The sequence below is a fragment of the Dendrobates tinctorius genome, unplaced genomic scaffold (assembly GCF_039654945.1).
Source record: "Dendrobates tinctorius isolate UK_male_01 unplaced genomic scaffold, ASM3965494v1 ptg000254l, whole genome shotgun sequence".
NCBI classification, from domain to species: Eukaryota; Metazoa; Chordata; class Amphibia; order Anura; family Dendrobatidae; genus Dendrobates; species Dendrobates tinctorius.
The window spans coordinates 12,919,495-12,938,057 of record NW_027361921.1 but is presented as its reverse complement, the minus strand read 5'-3'; the positions used below and the strand labels follow the sequence as shown (position 1 = coordinate 12,938,057).

The following is an 18,563-nucleotide window of genomic DNA, read 5'->3' as shown; positions in this document are numbered from 1 at the left end:
CCACCTGTGTGTAATCAAGTCTCCGTATAAATACACCTGCTCTGTGATAGTCTCAGGGTTCTGTTTGATGCACAGAGAGCATAATGAAGACCAAGGAACACAACAGGCAGGTCCGTGATACTGTTGTGGAGAAGTTTAAAGCCGGATTTGGATACAAAATGATTTCCCAAACTTTAAACATCCCAAGGAGCACTGTGCAACCAATCATATTAAAATGGAAGGAGTATCATACCACTGCAAATCTACCAAGACCCGGCGTCCCTCTAAACTTTCATCTCTAACAAGGATAAGACTGATCAGAGATGCAGCCAAGAGGCCCATAGTCACTCTGGATGAACTGCAAAGATCTACAGCTGAGGTGGGACAGTCTGTCCATAGGACAACAATCAGTTGTACACTGCACAAATCTTGCCTTTATAGAAGAGTGGCAAGAAGAAAGCCATTTCTCAAAGATATCCATAAAACGTTTCATTTAAAGTTTGCAACAAGCCAACTGGGAGACACACCAAACATGTGGAAGAAGGTGCTCTGGTCAGATGAAACCAAAATCGAACACACTCTGGTGTGTTCAGGGTTTGTACAGTAGAAAGCACAGGCTTGGTGTGATACATGGACATTTCAATAAACAAACACTGAGCTTGAGCGAATCCTTAATTAGGCAAGATTAGATAAGTGGTGTGAAAGTTTGATCTCACAGAACTTTTACACCACTTATCTAATCTTGCCTATTTAAGGATTCTCTCTTCAAGCTCAGTGTTTGTTTATTGAAATGTCCATGTATCACACCATGCCTGTACTCTCTACTGTATATAAATGAGGTTTCTTCAAATATTTTGTTATATCAGCCTAATGAAGAGACGTAAGTTGACTTGAAAGCTTGCTTTGTAACATCATTCACTATAATTTGTTAGCCATTAAAAGGTATCACACCCACAAGATTCCAATTTTGTTTCTCTCACTGAGAGCACTTTATATAGTTTTTCTGTAGCACGTATAGTTTCCATGGAGCAGCATTATAAGGTATAGCAAATATACTGGTGATATGAAGAAAACAGTAATCTACATATCAGAAAAAAAATGCTTCAGCTTACAAAAGTTTTTATTGATCCAAAATAAATTCCCATGCAAAATAGAAACCAAAATGTGGGCAGAAATTAAAAGTGCTTGACATTAGACTGTCGTTAATACGATTTTTCAGGGTTGTTCCTATATAACATCCAACAGTAATCTGCCATCATTGAGTCATTCCAAAAAACCCTGGTAGCGGTGGTCCATTACTTTAATGTCTTGGTGAAACCGCTCGCCTTGTTCATCGCTTACATCCCCAAGATTTTAAGGGAAGAAATCTAAATGTGAATGCAAAATGTGAATTTTCGGAGAAGTGCAACATCCAAGACACTGGTATGCATTTAGCAGTTCCTCAACACCTTCAACATATTCTGGAGGTCTTTGTTATCCTAAGAAGTTTTCAAAGATCCACTTGAAGCTTTTCCAAGATCTCAATTCTTTATCATTTAAAGTTCCTTCAAACACATCTTCTCTCATAAGCTCTCTGAGCTGAGCACCAACAAATACCCCTTCCTTCAGTTTTGCTGGTGATATGCTGGAGAATTTCTGTGAAATGGACTGGAACCCTTGTGAATTTGTCTTTGCCATGGCTTTCACAAAGTTTTTAATCCCAACTTTATATGTAGTGGAGGAAGAAAGATTTTTGTTGGAGCAACTAAAGGATTTTGCTGAACATTGTCTCTACCTGGAGCATGGATGTTTCTCTGTCCCCAATCACGATGAACATAATGCTCTACTGTAGTTCTACTGTCCCATAAACACAAGAAGCAACAACATTTTGTGAAAACTCTTTGCCATCCCATTAGCAGACCAAGCACTTTGAAATCTCCACAGATATGCCATTGATGATGCTTATATTGTATAGCATCAAAACAACTCACAGATTTTCATAACTTTCCTTTAGATGAAATGAGTGAGCAATAGGGATTGATGGTTTCATATTTCTGTTGTGAAGCAATACTGCTTTCAAACTTCCGTGGGATGAGTCAATAAACAATCGCCAATCTGCAACAAAATATTCTAGATTCAGTTCTTCAAAGAGGCCATTCACGTTGTTACAGTACACCATTGGTCCATCAACTGTGAAAAATTGTGTAAAAGTGTTACTTCTGTTTCAGTAACACACTTTGACATCATCATGAAGAAAATTCTGCAGTTTCAACCTAGATGCAAGAAGTTCAACCTTATCTTTTGACAATGAAAGGTCTCTGATGAGATCATTTAATTCATGTTGAGTAAAGCGTTCTGGCTGCTAGGTTGCTCCATCAGGTACATACTCATCTTGACTTGAGGTTTCCATGTCTTCGTCAGTAGCTTCAGCTCCATAGTCTTCATATTGAACTTCATTTTCATCCAGTCCAGACAACGGTGGTACAGGAACTGGCAAGGTACCATCATGTGGAACTGGCCTAACCGCAGATTCAAGTTCAGAGTAATTAATCTTATGTTTGTACATTGTAGAAAAGCCCTTCAGTTTGACAAACCAAAAGTAGCAGTCATCACTATGAATTCTAGGTTCTCTTCAAATCATGGTAACAACAAATGGCATAACCAATTTCCTCATATTCCTCATATACTCCTTCCCATGTTGTCCCTGTAAGAAAATTCACAATTATGTTAGACAAGCATAGGAATACGAATAACATAGGAAAAAACACTTACAGGGTGGGCCATTTATATGGACACACCTAAATAAAATGGGAATGGTTGGTGATATCAACTTCCTTTTTGTAGCACATTAATATATGGGAGGGAGAAAACTTTTCAAAATGGGTGGTGACCATGGTGACCATTTTGAAGTTGGCCATTTTGGACCCAACTTTATAAATGGCCCACCCAGGTGTATCCATATAAATGGCCCTCCCTGTATATTGAAAATGCAAAAATAACGTAATAACAAAAATACTTCTATCTCAGAAACTTTGTGATAGAGCAAAACTAAGCATATTTTTGGAATCGGCACATCAAACTCCATAAAACAGACATATTACTTCGCTGATGATTTTTTTGTTGACCAGTATAGGAAATATATATATTTGTTGTTGAAGACTGAGTGGGTTAGAATTAGACTGTATTTTATGTACTAGATTCCGCCTAGGGATACTGATCACTTGTCTGGCTTTTTCCAATGCTGGTAAATTATATCCCTTTTCCAAAAATTGTTTTGTAAGGTATTTAGTTTCAGTGTGGTAATCCTCAATTTTGGTGCAATTTTGCCTAATTCTGGTGTATTGGCCCTTGGTGATATTGGTAAGCCATATTGGTAAATGGCAACTATTAATATGTATGAAACTGTTTGAGTCCACATCCTTGCAGTAACATTTAGTAACTAGATGTGTATTTCCTGAAGGAAGTACAGATAGTGCTTTGAAATGCTGCCCGGGCTGCCCCTTTAAGAGAGACTTGCCTGCTGCCCCTGCAAGACTTTCAACTCAGGATCCGTTTTAACTGTGGGTGCCTCTCAGGGTCCAATTTGGTGGGCAGGGCCCCTTAAGGTCCGATTTGGTGGGCGGGGCCCCTTAGGGTCCGATTTGGTGGGCGGGGCCCCTCAGGGTCCGATTTGGTGGGCGGGTCCTCTCAGAGTCCGATTTGGTGGACGGGGCCCCATAGCGTCCGATTTGGTGGGCGGGGACACTCTGGGTCAGATTTGGTGGGCGGGGCCACTCTGGGTCCGATTTGGTGGGCGGGGCCACTCTTCAGTTCAATTTGGTGGGCGGGACCCCTCAGGGTCTGATTTGGTGGGCAGGGGGCCACTCTGGGTCCGGTTTGGAGGCCAGGGTGGCTCAGCCTCCGATTTGTAGGCCAGGGTCCATCAGCCTCCGATTTAGAGGCCGGGGTGGCTCAGCCTCTGATTTGGAGCCTGGGGTCACTCAGCTGTCGATTTGGCGCGCCGGCCCTTTAAGACTCATTTCGGTGCGTCGCCCCTTTAAGAGCCAGTTTGGCTCACTGGGCTTCTAAATCTACTTTGGCGCATTCTCTCTCGGGCATGCGTCATGTGATGAAGCTAGATTTGCATTTGTGCTGTGGGTTTCGCTTTAAGAGCTGATATTATCTGCCAGAAACTCTGTCCTGGTGGGGTCATGTATAGTTCGTAGGCGTTGGCATAGTAACTGGGTCTGCCTGCGCATATCAATGAGCTTAACTGCCATTTGAATCGCTTCAGGGCATGTTTTCCCTGTGCCAACATTTTCCCATTGAAATGCATTGAGGAAAATTTTTTTTTCAAACGCAAATTGCGCAAAAACTACAAAGCCGATCAACACGAAAATTACTTAGCAAACCACTCGTGAACTCTGGTTTCGAAATGACACCTCAACGGAGTCTGTGCGTGTAGCGGTTCGGGCCGCAAAAATTGCGGAAAATCAACTGAATAATAAGAAGAAGAAGCAGAAGAAGAATAAGTTAGCAGCGTTCGGATTACAAGATAGTGCTTTCTTCAAAGCACTATAATTAAGTTATTTTCCACACAAATGGTAAGGTCAAAGAAATTCACACTTGTGCTACTGATGGTAGTTGTAAGGCTACTTTTACACTTACCGTTTTTTTTGCGGAACTTACCGCCACATTTTTTACGGTCTGCTGCAATAACAGACTGTAAAAAAGCTTTTAGATCGCCGTTTTTCATTTTTCCAATACTATGGAAATAGTATTGGAGAAAAAAAACGGTGTTCCGCAAGACCAGAAGTCACGGTGCAGCGCAAAAACAAACTTCCGTTTGTTTTTGCGGCCCAATTGATTTTAATTGGGGGCCGTGTCCATACGCTGTGAAAGAGATCTATGACGAGCGTCAGCTTACGCTGAGTCGTTTTCCCTTTGAATGAGTGGACCCTCTGGGCCGTGGCACCCACCCACCTAGGGCGAGCTGACCTAGTGGGAATCCACCCCCTATACAGGGAGTGTCAGGGGCAAGACCAAGGGGGTGAGCCACCACAGCAGCTGGACCAGACGGCCGGCTCAGGGAAACAAGACAAGGCGAGACAAGACGTTAGTTCAAGGAAACTTCATTAAGGAACACTTCTGGGTACAACAGGTGCAAAACGTGAACACACAAAGTACATAAAGCAAGATGCGTGCAAGAGCACGCCGAGGTCCAAGGCATGAGGAACACTTCAGGGTATAACCGGTGCAAAACGTGAACACACAGAGTACATAGAGCAAGGTGCGTGCAAGGGCACGCCGAGGTCAAAAGCATGATACGTGCAGATGGTAGACAGAGGCACGAGGACATCGGACTCCGGACAGCAGGCAACGATCAACCCGGACATCAGATTCTGTAGCTCTGAAGGTGATCGGCAGGTTCCGGACATCCGGTAAGCAAACCAGGGTTCCATGCAAGGAGACAAGACAAAGTTAGAAACAGGATGCGTGTCAACAAACACGCCCGGGTCAGGTTCACAGGACGGAGGCTTGCGCATGCCAAGGGGCATGCCAGGGACAGGTACAGGGACGGTGGCCTGCGCGTGCGAAGAGACACACCAGTGAGAGATACAGGACGGAGGCCTGCGCGTACAGAGGACACGCCAGGGACCAAGATAGGGTACGGTGGCATCGGAATCCGGGGTGCTGGCATCGACCGACAGGGTCCAGGAATCAGACTGCGGAAATCAGCTCCGGACATCAGGCCGCAGTCATCTAGGTCCGGACCTCTCGCAGCGGTCGGCAGGTTACGGAATCCGACAGGCAAGACAGGGTTCAGAGCAGAGCAAAGTAAGCAAAAGACTTTGTGCAAGAGTAGCACGAAAAGGCACAGTGCGAAAACCAGCGTGCGTGCAAGGGAGCACGGAAACCACGGCTGGGGCACCGGCAGGCGGTACCAACGGTGGCATAAGCAGGCGGGCACGACTTAGAGGCGGCCCAGCTGCGGCTCAAACAGCCGGTAACCACTATAGCACTGGACGGTGGGCACGGCTGAGGCACACAAGCGAGCAAGACTAGGGGTGGCATGGCTGAGGCACTACATGCAGGCACAGGGCGACCAGGCGCTGCACGAGGGCACGGAGCCACAAGTCAGGGCTAGGCAAAGGTACAGGACAGAGACGCATGCAAAACAGCATGGCAAATCCTAGTACGAAAAGTGCAAGGGCACACAAAACATCAGAGACAAGGCATAGGGTAAGAGGCAGACTCCTGCGCATGCAGAGGGCATGCCAGGGGCAAAGTACAAGACGAGTCCTGCCCGTGTGGAGAGACACGCCAGGGACAGAGTCTAGCAGCTGAGCGTAGGCCGAAGCCCAGAGCCAGGCCACGGGAGAGCCTTGGGACTAGACAGAGTACAGAGCGGAGGCCTGCACGTGTAGAGAGGCACGCCAGGGACAGGGTACAGAATGGAGGCCTGCATGTGTAGAGAGACACATCAGGGACAGGGTACAGAGCGGAGGCCTGTACGTGTAGAAAGACACGTCAGGGACAGGATACAGAGCGGAGGCCTGCACGTGTAGAGAGACATGTCAGGGACAGGATACAGAGCGGAGGCCTGCACGTGTAGAGAGACATGTCAGGGACAGGGTACAGAACATAGCATAACAAGGAAGCATAGCGAGGCCAAACAAAGCACGAAGGACAACACGAGACAAAGCACGAGACAAGAGACGGAATACGAGCACGGAGCGTGTGCAGAGACGCACGACAGAGCAAAGTGCAAGGGCAACCCAGCAGACCAAGCAGCCATGCAGGGAAGCAACACTATACTCAGGCCCTGAACATAGGAAGGGGCGGTCTGATATAGGGCATAGCACCTCCACTTCCGGGTCAGGACCAGCGAAGAACTTCCAGTTCAATCCTCCAGGATCACAGGGAGCAGTCACATGATCAGAGTTCCAGACATGCAGAGATGATTGCAGAACCAGCCTATGCTGGAACATAGGAAGGACACATGATCAGGGGTTCTAGATATGATGAGATAATCACAGAAGGCAGAGCAGAAACGCAGGCATCCTGCAGCTCAACAGACATGAGATGAGTGTGCACACTCCTCTAGGGAACATGCAAGATAGCAGACATGAGATGCGCGTGCACACCGCTACAGGGGTTCTTGAGGCAAAACAGACAAGGCAGACATGACAAGATCGAGCAAGCTCGATCTTTTACCTCGGCCGCAAGTACGGCCGTACGGCGCACCGTGGAATTTTTGCGGGCCAATTTTGCGGCCCCATAGAAATCTATTGGGGACGCAAGATCGGTCCGCAAAAACACGGTAAGTGTAAAAGCAGCCTAAATCCCAGGGCAAAGTCATTATTGTTAAGGCTTGAAATGAACAAGTTTAGGTCTGCTTCCGCTCCATGCCAAATAAATAGAATGTCGTCTATGAATCGACGCCACAATATAAGTCCCTTACATAACAGGCCATTTTTGAAAATGTGGGCTTCTTCCCATTTGCCCACATACAGTACAGACCAAAAGTTTGGACACACCTTCTCCTTCAAAGAAGACTACCTTTTGAAGCTCATCAAGAGAATGCCAAGAGTGTGCAAAGCAGTAATCAAAGCAAAAGGTGGATACTTTGAAGAACCTAGAATATAAGAAATATTTTCAGTTGTCACACTTTTTTGTTAATTACATAATTCCACATGTGTTAATTCATAGTTTTGATGCCTTCAGAGTGAATCTACAATTTTCATAGTCATGGAAATAAAAAAAACTCTCTGAATGAGAAGGTGTGTCCAAACTTTTGGTCTGCACTGTATAGATTTGCATACATGGCCCCTCCATTCTGGTATATGGCCCCTCCATTCTGGTATGTCTCCCTCATCCTGGTATACACTCACTGGCCACTTTATTAGGTACACCTGTCCAACTGTGTGTCTTAATTTCTAATCAGCCAATCACATGGCGGCAACTCAGTGCATTTAGGCATGTAGACATGGTCAAGACAATCTCCTGCAGTTCAAACCGAGCATCAGTATGGGGAAGAAAGGTGATTTGAGTGCCTTTGAACGTGGCATGATTGTTGGTGCCAGAAGGGCTGGTCTGAGTATTTCAGAAACTGCTGATCTACTGGGATTTTCACGCACAACCATCTCTAGGGTTTACAGAGAATGGTCCGAAAAAGAAAAAAAATCCAGTGAGCGGCAGTTCTGTGGCCGGAAATGGCATGGGCGTGGAAAGCAGTGAATATCATTTCATCATCTCCACTCCCCCAGGGCCCCCGCCCCACAGCAAAATAAGCCGCTATGCGGCAGTGAGGGCCGGCACCACCCTCAATTGTAATGGGAGAGAGCGTCATCTGACGTTCTCTCTCCCATCAGTCCCCTCTGCTGACTCACAGCCGGTGCGCGATGACGTCACTACATCGCGCACCCGCTGTGTGGCAGACGGGGCAGCTCCTGACACTGAAGCCGGGATCAGTGTGGGACCGAGGAGGAGAGGTGAGTATTATGTTTTGTTTTTTTTATATATGTCTATATCTATCTATCTCTGTATCTTTCTAGCTCTATATCTATCTATCTGTCTCTCTATCTCTATATCTATCTATCTGTCTCTATATCTATCTATCTATATCTATCTCTATATCTATCTATCTCTATATCTATTTATCTATCTCTATATCTACTGTATCTATCTATCTATCTATCCCTCTATCTATCTCTCTATATTTCTCTCTATATCTATCTATATATCTATCTATCTCTATCTATCAATCTCTATATCTATCTCTATATCTATAATCTATCTATCTATCTCTATATCTATCTATCTCTCTATCCTATCTATCTATATATCTATATCTCTATCTATCTCTATCTATTTCTATATCTATCGCTCTATATTTCTTTCTATATCTATCTATCTCTATGTATCTATCTATCTATCTCTATATCTATATCTATCTATCTCTATTTCTATATCTCTATATCTATCTATCTATCTATTCTATATATCTATCTCTATATATCTATCTCTATCTATCTATATCTCTATCTATCTCTATATCTATCTATCCCTATATCTCTAACTATCTAGCCTATCTCCATATCTATCTCTATATCTATCTATCTCTATATTATCTATCTCTATTTTAGATATATAGAGAGAGATAGATATAGAGATAAATAGATATAGAGATAGATAGATCTAGAGAGATATAGATAGACTATTTCTATCTATCTCTATCTATCTGTAGCTATCTATATCTATTATCGATATATCTATCTATCCATCTATCCATAGATCTATCTATTTATCCCATATCTGTCTATCTATCTATCTCTATATCTATTATCTATATATATCTGTATCTATCTATATATCTCTATATCTATCTTTCTATCTATAGCTACCTCTCTCTATATCTATGTATTTATCCATTATCTATCTATCTATCTATCTATCTCTATGTCTATCTATATCTACGTATCTATATAAAAGCATTATACCCTACGAGGGGGGGCAGCATTATACCCTATGAGGGGGTGTATTATACCCTATGAGGGGGTGCACTATATCCTATGAGTGGGGGAAGCATTATATCCTATGAGGGGGTGCATTATACCCTGTGAGGAGGGCAGCATTATATTCTATGAGGGGGTGCATTATACGCTAAGAGGGGGGCAGCATTATACCCTATGAGGGGGGGCAGCATTATACCCTATGAGGGGGTGTATTATACCCCGCGAGGGGGGCAGCATTATATTCTATGAGGGGGTGCATTATACCCTATGAGGGAGTGCATTATACCCCTATGGGGGGCAGCATTATATTATATGAGGGGGGCAGCATTATACCCTATGAGGGAGCAGCATTATACCCTATGAGGGGGGCAGCATTATACCCTATGAGGGGGGCAGCATTATATTCTATGGGGGGGCAGCATTATACCCTATGAGGGGGGGAAGCATTATACCCTATGAGGGGGGCAGCATTATATTCTATAAGGGGGGCAGCATTATATTCTATGAGGGGGGCAGCATTATATTCTATGAGGGGGGCAGCATTATATTCTATGAGGGGGGCAGCATTATATTCTATGAGGGGGGCAGCATTATATTCTATGAGATGGCTGCATTATATTCTATGAGGAGGCTGCATTATACTATTTGAGTAGGCTGCTTTATATTTATATTCTATTAGGGAGGCTACCCCAACTCCTGCTACATAATTAAGATATATTCTACCTTATATTATACCCGAATATTAGCGTGTTTTACAGCATAATAGGTGGTCTTGTATTTCTTTCTATGCAGCTACATAGTGGGCCCCAAGAATGATTTTCTCTGGTGGTCCCAAGGTGTTCCAGTCCGCCGCTGTCCGTATACCATCTCCCCCTGTATATGCCATGCACAACCTCCGTATACCATCTCCCCCTGTATATGCCATGCACAATCTACATATACCATCTCCCCCTATATATACCATCAACCACCTGTAATATTTTTGCCTCTGTACAAAAGGCAGGATTCCTGGCACTTCACCTCTGCAGCCCTGATAGTGATGTCACCACCCCACTCCTGTCGTTGCTGCAGCACCACTGGTAAACAGCAGGGCCGTCTTGTCTACAGCAGTACCTTGATGTCCAGTAGATCTTCGGGTCTTTTGCAAAGAGCAGGCAGCAGCTCCTCGGGTCTTTTGCAAAGAGCAGATGCTAGGGTCTTTTTCAAACAGCAGCTCGTCAGGTCTCCAGGAGCTCGTCCTGTATCCTCTCCTGATCTCCTGCAGCTACTCTAGTATGTGCAGTGTGAACATCCAAGACCTGTTATGCCAGAACTGAACAGTACAGCATCCAGCATAACAGGGCTTGCAAAAGAGTGTAAATGGAGCTAAAAGGATAGTGCTAGGCTCTAAGCTACACAGAGAGAGGCATGCCCTGTTCACAGCTGATGCTGCTACAATAATAGAGATAGGGTCGGCATCCGAACGCTGTCTCCTATGCCCTGGGACTGCCATATTTGAGGATGGAAAGTGTCGTTCAGCAGCCATAACAAACCTGCAAGGTAAAATGACAGCCCCCAGTGGCTGCATTAAAACAGTAAAAAAAAAAAAAAAAAAAACACCACTGAGTCAAGCTTAGGTGACAATATCTTTTTATACAATTTTCTTTTTTACATTAAATTATCAAAAAGCGCGGCACCTTTCCTTTAAGAAATATAAAAGAATTGTGATGTAATTTCCTTGTCCAACCTCTTCTTTTACATACTCCATTGAAGAATAATGTTTAAACACAGATAGATATAGATTAGATATATTAATAGATAGATAGATCTATAGATAATACCAAGCCCGATGTTTAGAAATAAACATAATAAAATGGTACATAAAGAGTTAAATAAAGACACACACACACACAAAATCTGCGTTAGACCGGGATCATACTTGCGAGAAACTCACTACCCGGCAGTGCCGCCGGCACTCGGACTGGAGCGTTTAGCATGCAGCCGCACACTCCAGTCCCGAGTGCTGACGGTTATTGAGGTACGAGACTCGTGCAAGTTTCTCGCAAGTGTGACCCCGGCCTTAAATGCAATATCTGTTTATTGAAAAAAAATAGCGTGGGCTCCCGTGCAATTTTCTGCACCAGAGAGTGAAAGCCAGTGACTGGGGGCTGATGTTTATAGCCTAGGAAGGGGTTAATACCCATGGATCTTCCCAGGCTATGAATAACAGTCCGCAGCTCTATATTTAATCTTTACTGGCTATTAAAATAGGGGGAACCCCCCCAAAAAAGTGACGTGGGGTCCCCCTATAATTAAAAGCCAGAAAAGGCTATGCAGACAGCTGGGGGCTGATATTAATAACCTAGGAAGGGGCCATGGATATTGCCCCCCCAGGTGCAAACACCAGCTCACAGCCACCCTAGAAGTGACGCATCTCTAAGATGCACCAATTCCGGCACTTAGCCTCTCTCTTCCCACTGCCCTGTAGCAGTGGTATATGGGGTAATAGTTGTGGGGTTGATGTCACCTTTGTATTGTAAGGTGACATCAAGCCCGGCTTAGTAATAGAGAGGTGTCAATAAAATGCCTATCCATTTCTAATCCTATAGTTGTTGAGAGGTTAAATAAACACACAGCCAGAGTACAAAATAAAACACTAAACAGTTTCCCATCTTTATTGTACTCCTAAATCCTGCCACACCCTCGATCACCTGTATAAAAAAATAAAATAATAAACCAACAGTATACTCCCTGTTCCGACGTAATCCATTTAATAACGAGTGTCCCACAGTGCTCTCCCCTATAGAGCTGTCACATCAGGAGATGTGACCGCTCTACAGGACCTCATTGACAGGAGATAATGGCTCCTGCAGTGTTATCACTGAGGGTTCACTGGAGTTCATGCTCTCACTTTACTGCACTGTTGTGTGAGAATTTTCCCACGCAGCGGTGCCTCAAGTGACATCATGAACTCCAGTGACCTCTGACAGTGGAGTGATCCACTGCGGGAGGATACCTGCCGTCATTGTATCACTGGAGGCCCCTGGTGAGTGCTCACATCTGCCGATATGACAACTCTACATGGGAGATCGTCATGGGACACTCGTTATTAAATGGATTATGTTGGAACAGAGAGTATACTATTGGTTTATTATTTTTTTTCAGGTGATTGAGGGTATCGGGGATTAGCTGTATGGTGAGTCTGTACTGTATATGTGTGTATGTGTTTTATTTTTACACTTGAACACAGTAGCCAGATGATGGGACTACTACTGTCCCATCATCGTCTAGCTGTCACTGTAGCAGGCATAGCCGGATGGGACTAGTAGTCCCATTGGACGATGCCTGCCTACATACAGACCCGTACTCGTACTGTGAGGAAAGAGGGAGACACAAGCGCAATATAGGGTCTTATCCCACAAATACAGTAAGCGGTTTGACAAAATAACTGCTCACGTGGTAGTAGGTATTCAAAGCATGGGTAGATAAGGGCTGCTGCAGATCCACAAGTCATTCACCGACTATATGAAACAGAACTCTGCAAAGGAATACGTGGATTTCGTCCGCGCTGCCCAAATGATGAAATTCCAGAAGGTTGTTAAAGTTTGACAGTGGTTTATTCTACGCGTTTCAAAGTTTTTTGCCACCTCTTCTTCAGGAAATACAGACCAGCACACACACACACAGCCCCGCAGACACACAGACACCCGCACACAGATACGCACATATTCACCGCACACACAGTCTCCACCCACACTCTTACTTCTCCCGATCTGCGTTTCTCGCACGCAACTCCGATCTTTTTAAATCTGCGGTTTTGCCTGACTCCATGATAGTCAATGGGTGCAGAAACACTGCAGATCCGCAAAAAGAATTGACGGAAAATAAAAGGCTGCAAATCCGCTCATATTTTTCCGCAGCATGTGCACACCAATTGTCAATTTCCCATTGACTAACTTTGGTGGTGCACTACACTGCAGATTTGATGTAATTCCGCGCATCCAAAAACGCTACAGAAACGCATCAAAACCCGCAACATGTGCACATAGCCTTACAGCTTTCCCTACTGCTCTGCAGCTCCACCATTATCACTAGTCTTTTCTTTGAGCAGAGCATTTTCACTCCGGTCAGAGCACAAACCAGTGAGACAATGTTAGATAGTGAAGTTGAAAAGCTTCAGGGAAAAATCTAATAAAGTAGCATTATGTCAACAGGAGCAAAGTGCATATTCTCTCCACAATACTGAACATGGTATCCGCTCTGATCAGCGAGACCGCGCTGCTCAGAGGAGATATGTAACTTCCTTGTTGTGGCGTGATATATTGCTGGTAGTATTAAGGGAACTGGCAGTGACTTGTTACTGATAGTCGTGTTACCATGTAATTTGTATTTTTTTCCCATAGTACTAAAATCCCATTGCTTAATGATTTTCTAATATCTTATATTTACGGTTTATTTTTTTCTTTACAATATATGAAAATAAAAAAAGGGTAATTTTTTTTGTGATAAATACACTAAGGCTATTAAATTGTGACTAAAAACTTATGCATAACAATAGTAATCTGGTACATTATTTTACTTTTCAAAGCCTTGCTTCCTTTTCTGTACTTTTTAGAAAAGTTTCTAGAAAGGCGCATAAATCTATTCTTTTAAGTTCAAATTTGTAATAGTTTGTGTAAACTGATTTGTGCCAAAAAATAAGGTGCACTGTTCATTAGATTTCTAACAACCACATATTAAAAGTGCACCTTTGCGGCAACGAAATGTCTTTTGTCTCCAGTGTGACAATTGATATAAATAGTTGACCTTTTTTTAACTATTTTTTTTGGATATCTTTGTTGTAATCCAAATAGGAAATGTGGTCTGTTGCCTCTACTAAACTCAACTTGGACTATGTACCATTATGTGATTTTGCAAAAATATAAAGTAAGCAGTTAGATTTTCTTATGGATTTCTATTGTCATTCACAGTCTGTTTTCAGGAAACAGTGTTGAAGAAATCATAGAGAACTTGAAACAAGATGGATCACCTTTTGCACTTCAACAGCTTAAGGTAAATCTATTAGAAAAGTCAATATTCACACAGTAATAAAAGCATTAAGACTTGTGCTTTATCATTCAGCTCCACTTTGTAGCCTGCCTTCACACAAGAAGGTTTAACCCTTTAGTGACGGAGTCAATTTTGTACTTCATGACCAAACCAATTTGTACAATTCTGGTCACTGTCACTTTATGAAGTTATAGCTCTGGAACACTTCAACGGATCCCGCAGATTCTGAGACTATTTTTACATGACATAATGTACTTTATGTTAGAGATAAAATTTTAGTCTATATAACTTGCGTTTATTTATGAAAATAGCGGATATTTGGCAGAAATTTTGAAAATTTAGCAATTTTCAAACTTTAAATTTTTGCACCCTTAAATCAGAGAGTGGTGTCATGCAAAATAGTTAATTTATAACATTTCCCACATGTCAACTTTACATCAGCACGATTTTGGAAACATATTTTTTTTCTGCTAGGACGTTAAGGGTTAAAAGTTGACCAGCGATTTCTCATTTTTCCAAAAAAGTTTACAAAACAATTTTTTTAGAGACCACATCATGTTTGAATTGAGTTTGGGGGGTCAATATGACAGAAAATACCCAAAGTGACACCATTCTAACAACTGGACCCCATATTCAAGAAGTTTATCAACCCTTCAGATGCTTCACAAGAACTAAAGCATGTGGAAGGATAAAATGAACATTTTACTATTTTCACAAAAACATTACTTTGGAACCAAACTTTTTTATTTTCACAAGGATAAAAGCAGAAAATGGACCACAAAATTTGTTGTGCAGTTTCTCCTGAGTACGACGATACCCCGAATGTGGAGGAAAGCCATTATTTGGGCGCATGGCAGGGTTCAAAAGCGAACTTTTTGAACGCAAAATTGGCTGGAATCAATGGCGTTTGGAGACCCCCTGATGTACATAAACAGTGGAATTCCAATTCTAACTCCAACCCTTACACAGCCCTAACCCCAACACACCCCTAACCATATCCCTAACCACAACCATAACCCACCAATACCCCTAATCCCAACCCTAACCGTAATCCCAACCATAACCACAACCCTAACTCCAACACAACCCTAACCCCAACACCACAACACTAGCCCAACCCTAACCCTAGCCTCAACCCTAACCCTGGCTCTAATGCTAATGGAAAAATGGAAATACATTTTTTTTTCTTGTATGTTTTTTACCTAACTAAGGGGGTGATAAAGGGGGGTTTGATTTAATTTTTTTTTTATTTTGATCACTGTTATAGGGTCTATCACAGTGATCAAAATGAACCAACACTGTGAATGCGCCTGCCATTTTCTTCCCGGAAGAAGACGCCAGGGGACAGAGACGGAGGGACCAGGGCACACAGGAGGTAGCAGAGGGGCTCGAGGGATCCCATTTATCTCTCCTCTGATGTGCTAGATCATATCAGAGGAGAGAGAAATAAATGGGAAATTGGACCTTTTTTTGCAGTCGCCGTTATTCGATCACAACACTGGGGATGGTAAACACCGACCCGAGCCGAGTCATGTTCTCCATGGTCTCAGCTACCCCCGCTAGCCGAGACCCTGGAGATTTTCCAACGCTCTGTCACGCTATACACTTATTTCTCAGCGCCGTTAAAAAGTGACGCTGAGGAATAAGTACCCTTAACTGCCGCCGTTAACTGCTGCCGCTGGTTTTCACAAAATTGTGTTAAAAAGTGTTTGCTTTTCTAGCCACCACATCTAAATAATATATATATATATATATATGTATATATATATATATATATATATATATATATATATATATATATATATTCATCCACTTTTAAAAGAATCCATATCTAGACTTATGTTTTCACCCTGTAATGGCTCCAACAAAGTTGCTCCTAATTTTAACACTGTGATAGAACGGCTCACTCAGCTGCGCAGAGGTAGATACAGGTACACTGTCTTTTTAACACCTTAACAACCACCGATACACCTTTTAATGGTGGCAGTTAAGGGTACTTATTCCTCGGCAACGCTTTTTAACAGCGCTGAGAAATAAGTGTATAGCGCCCCACCAGCGTCTGAAATTCTACGGGGTCTCGGCTAAACTCGGAGAACATTATTCGGATTAGTTTTTACCAACCCCAGTGTTGTGATCTCCGTTCATGGAATAACAGTGACCGCAAAAAAAAAGTCTGATTTCCCATTTAATTTCTCTCTCCTCTGATGTCCCTGGATCCTCCTGCCTTTCTTTGGTCCTGTCCCCCGGCGTCTTTCCAGGAAGAAAATGGCGGGTGCATGCGCCCGCTGAGATTTGCCTGCCGGGACCAATAGGAAATTTTTCCTATTGGTTCATTTTGATCATTGTGATCACAGTGATCAAAACAAAAAAAAATAGTAAATCAAACCCCCTTTATCACTCCCTTAGTTAGGTAAAAATAATAAAATAAAAAAGTATTTAGTTTCATTTTTCCATTAGGGTTGGGGCTAGGGTCAGGACTAGACCTAGGGTTAGGGTTGTGGTTAGTGTTGGGCCAGCTTCTAGCCTCCCATGGAGGCTATTGAAGCATGCCAAAAGTTAAAAATGTTTTTTAAAATATAAAAAAATAAAAAAGTTTAAATCAGCCCCCTTTCTATCGATTAAAAAAAGGATTAACCTGATCGCTCAACGGCGTAGCGAGAAAAAAATTGAAATGCCAGAATTACGTTTATTTGGTCGCCACGACATTGCATTAAAATGCAATAACGAGCGATCAAAAGAACATATCTGCACAAAAGTGCTATCAATAAAAACGTCAGCTCGGCGCGCAAAAAATAAGCCCTCACTGAACCCGAGATCACAAAAAATAGAGACGCTACAGGTCTCGGAAAATTGCGCAATTTTTTAAAAAAAAAATTTTAAGCAAATTTGGGATTTTTTTTTCACCACTTAGATAAAAAAGAACCTAAACATGTTTGGTGTCTATGAACTCGTAGTGACCTGAAGAATCACAATGGCGGATCAGTTTTAGCATTTCGTGAACCTAGCAAGAAAGCCAAACAGAAAAGAAGAGTGGGATTGCACTTTTTTGAAATTTCACCGCACTTGGAATTTTTTTCCCCGTATTTGAGTACATGACATGCTAAAACCAATGATGTCTTTCAAAAGTACAACTCGTCTGGCAAAAAATAATCCCTCACACGGCCATATTGACAGAAAAATAAAAAAGTTATGGCTCTGGAAAGAAGGGAAGCGAAAAATGAAAGCGCAAAACCAAAAAATGCTCCTGTCATGAAAGGGTTAAAATGTGGGAAAGCACAAAGTGGTGCAAAAATACTAAAAATCTCCACACACGAAGCTTACAGAGTCATTGTTAAATAGTAAGTGAAAATAGGACAATTAAACGGATACATATGGTGGGGATATGCATACGAATAATGGAGTAGGTACCTATGGTTGGATGTTAACCAAGGGCCCTACATGGTCAACCATTATTTGCCACTCTGATAAATCTACACCTAATGCAAAACAAAAGGAACAATTCCACTTAAATGGCAGTATACAAATGTATTACACATAAAGCAATGCCTGTAGTGTAGGATACAGCATACACCATAAGACCCGATGCACGTTTCGACAGTTTGCCTTCATCCGACACAATATCACATATATGTACGTGATTACGAGGATTAGTTATGCATGGAGAGGGCTCCCTTACCATCTGAGCTCCCTTAACATGTGGGAGATACAGGCTATATTAAATAGCCTGTACAGACGGGACTGGAGCTCATCTCTGACATCATCACTGCTCTCGCTTAATGAGTCTAATCGGTACCCTGTGATATGATTGTGGGGTGCCCACGGGTCACTCTTGCAGCTGGGAGCCTGCTGAAGTTTATTGCTGAAAGAACAAGCCCTCAAGTAGTTCAAACGATTTAAAACAAAAGTGTTACATGTCTCGGAATATGGTGGCACAAACCCAGCGTCATAGCAGAATGCATTTTAAAATGTTTTTTTAGTTGTCCTTTACCTTTGTTAAAAACACAAACATAAAAAATAGAACGTATTTCCTTTTTTTCTTAACATTTTTCAATTATATCAGAAAAAAAGGAATATAACAAT

General features: G+C 42.6%; 1 protein-coding gene and 1 long non-coding RNA gene across 10 annotated transcripts in view; one reads left to right on the top strand and one right to left on the bottom strand.

Moving 5' to 3' along the window:
- The window catches only part of HIBCH (3-hydroxyisobutyryl-CoA hydrolase), a 536,626-nt gene that overhangs the window by 408,538 nt on the left and 109,525 nt on the right, over positions 1-18,563 (top strand). For all 9 annotated transcript variants that reach the window (XM_073558177.1, XM_073558173.1, XM_073558174.1 and 6 more), the window contains one exon: positions 14,405-14,486. In XM_073558177.1, the coding sequence (XP_073414278.1) occupies positions 14,405-14,486 (82 nt within the window). The remainder of the gene's footprint in view (positions 1-14,404; positions 14,487-18,563) is intronic.
- On the bottom strand, positions 1,085-11,022 carry LOC141067736 (uncharacterized). Its single transcript, XR_012226468.1, has 2 exons — positions 10,569-11,022; positions 1,085-2,662 (listed from the first exon to the last, which is right to left on the bottom strand). It is a non-coding gene; the product is annotated as an uncharacterized lncRNA (long non-coding RNA).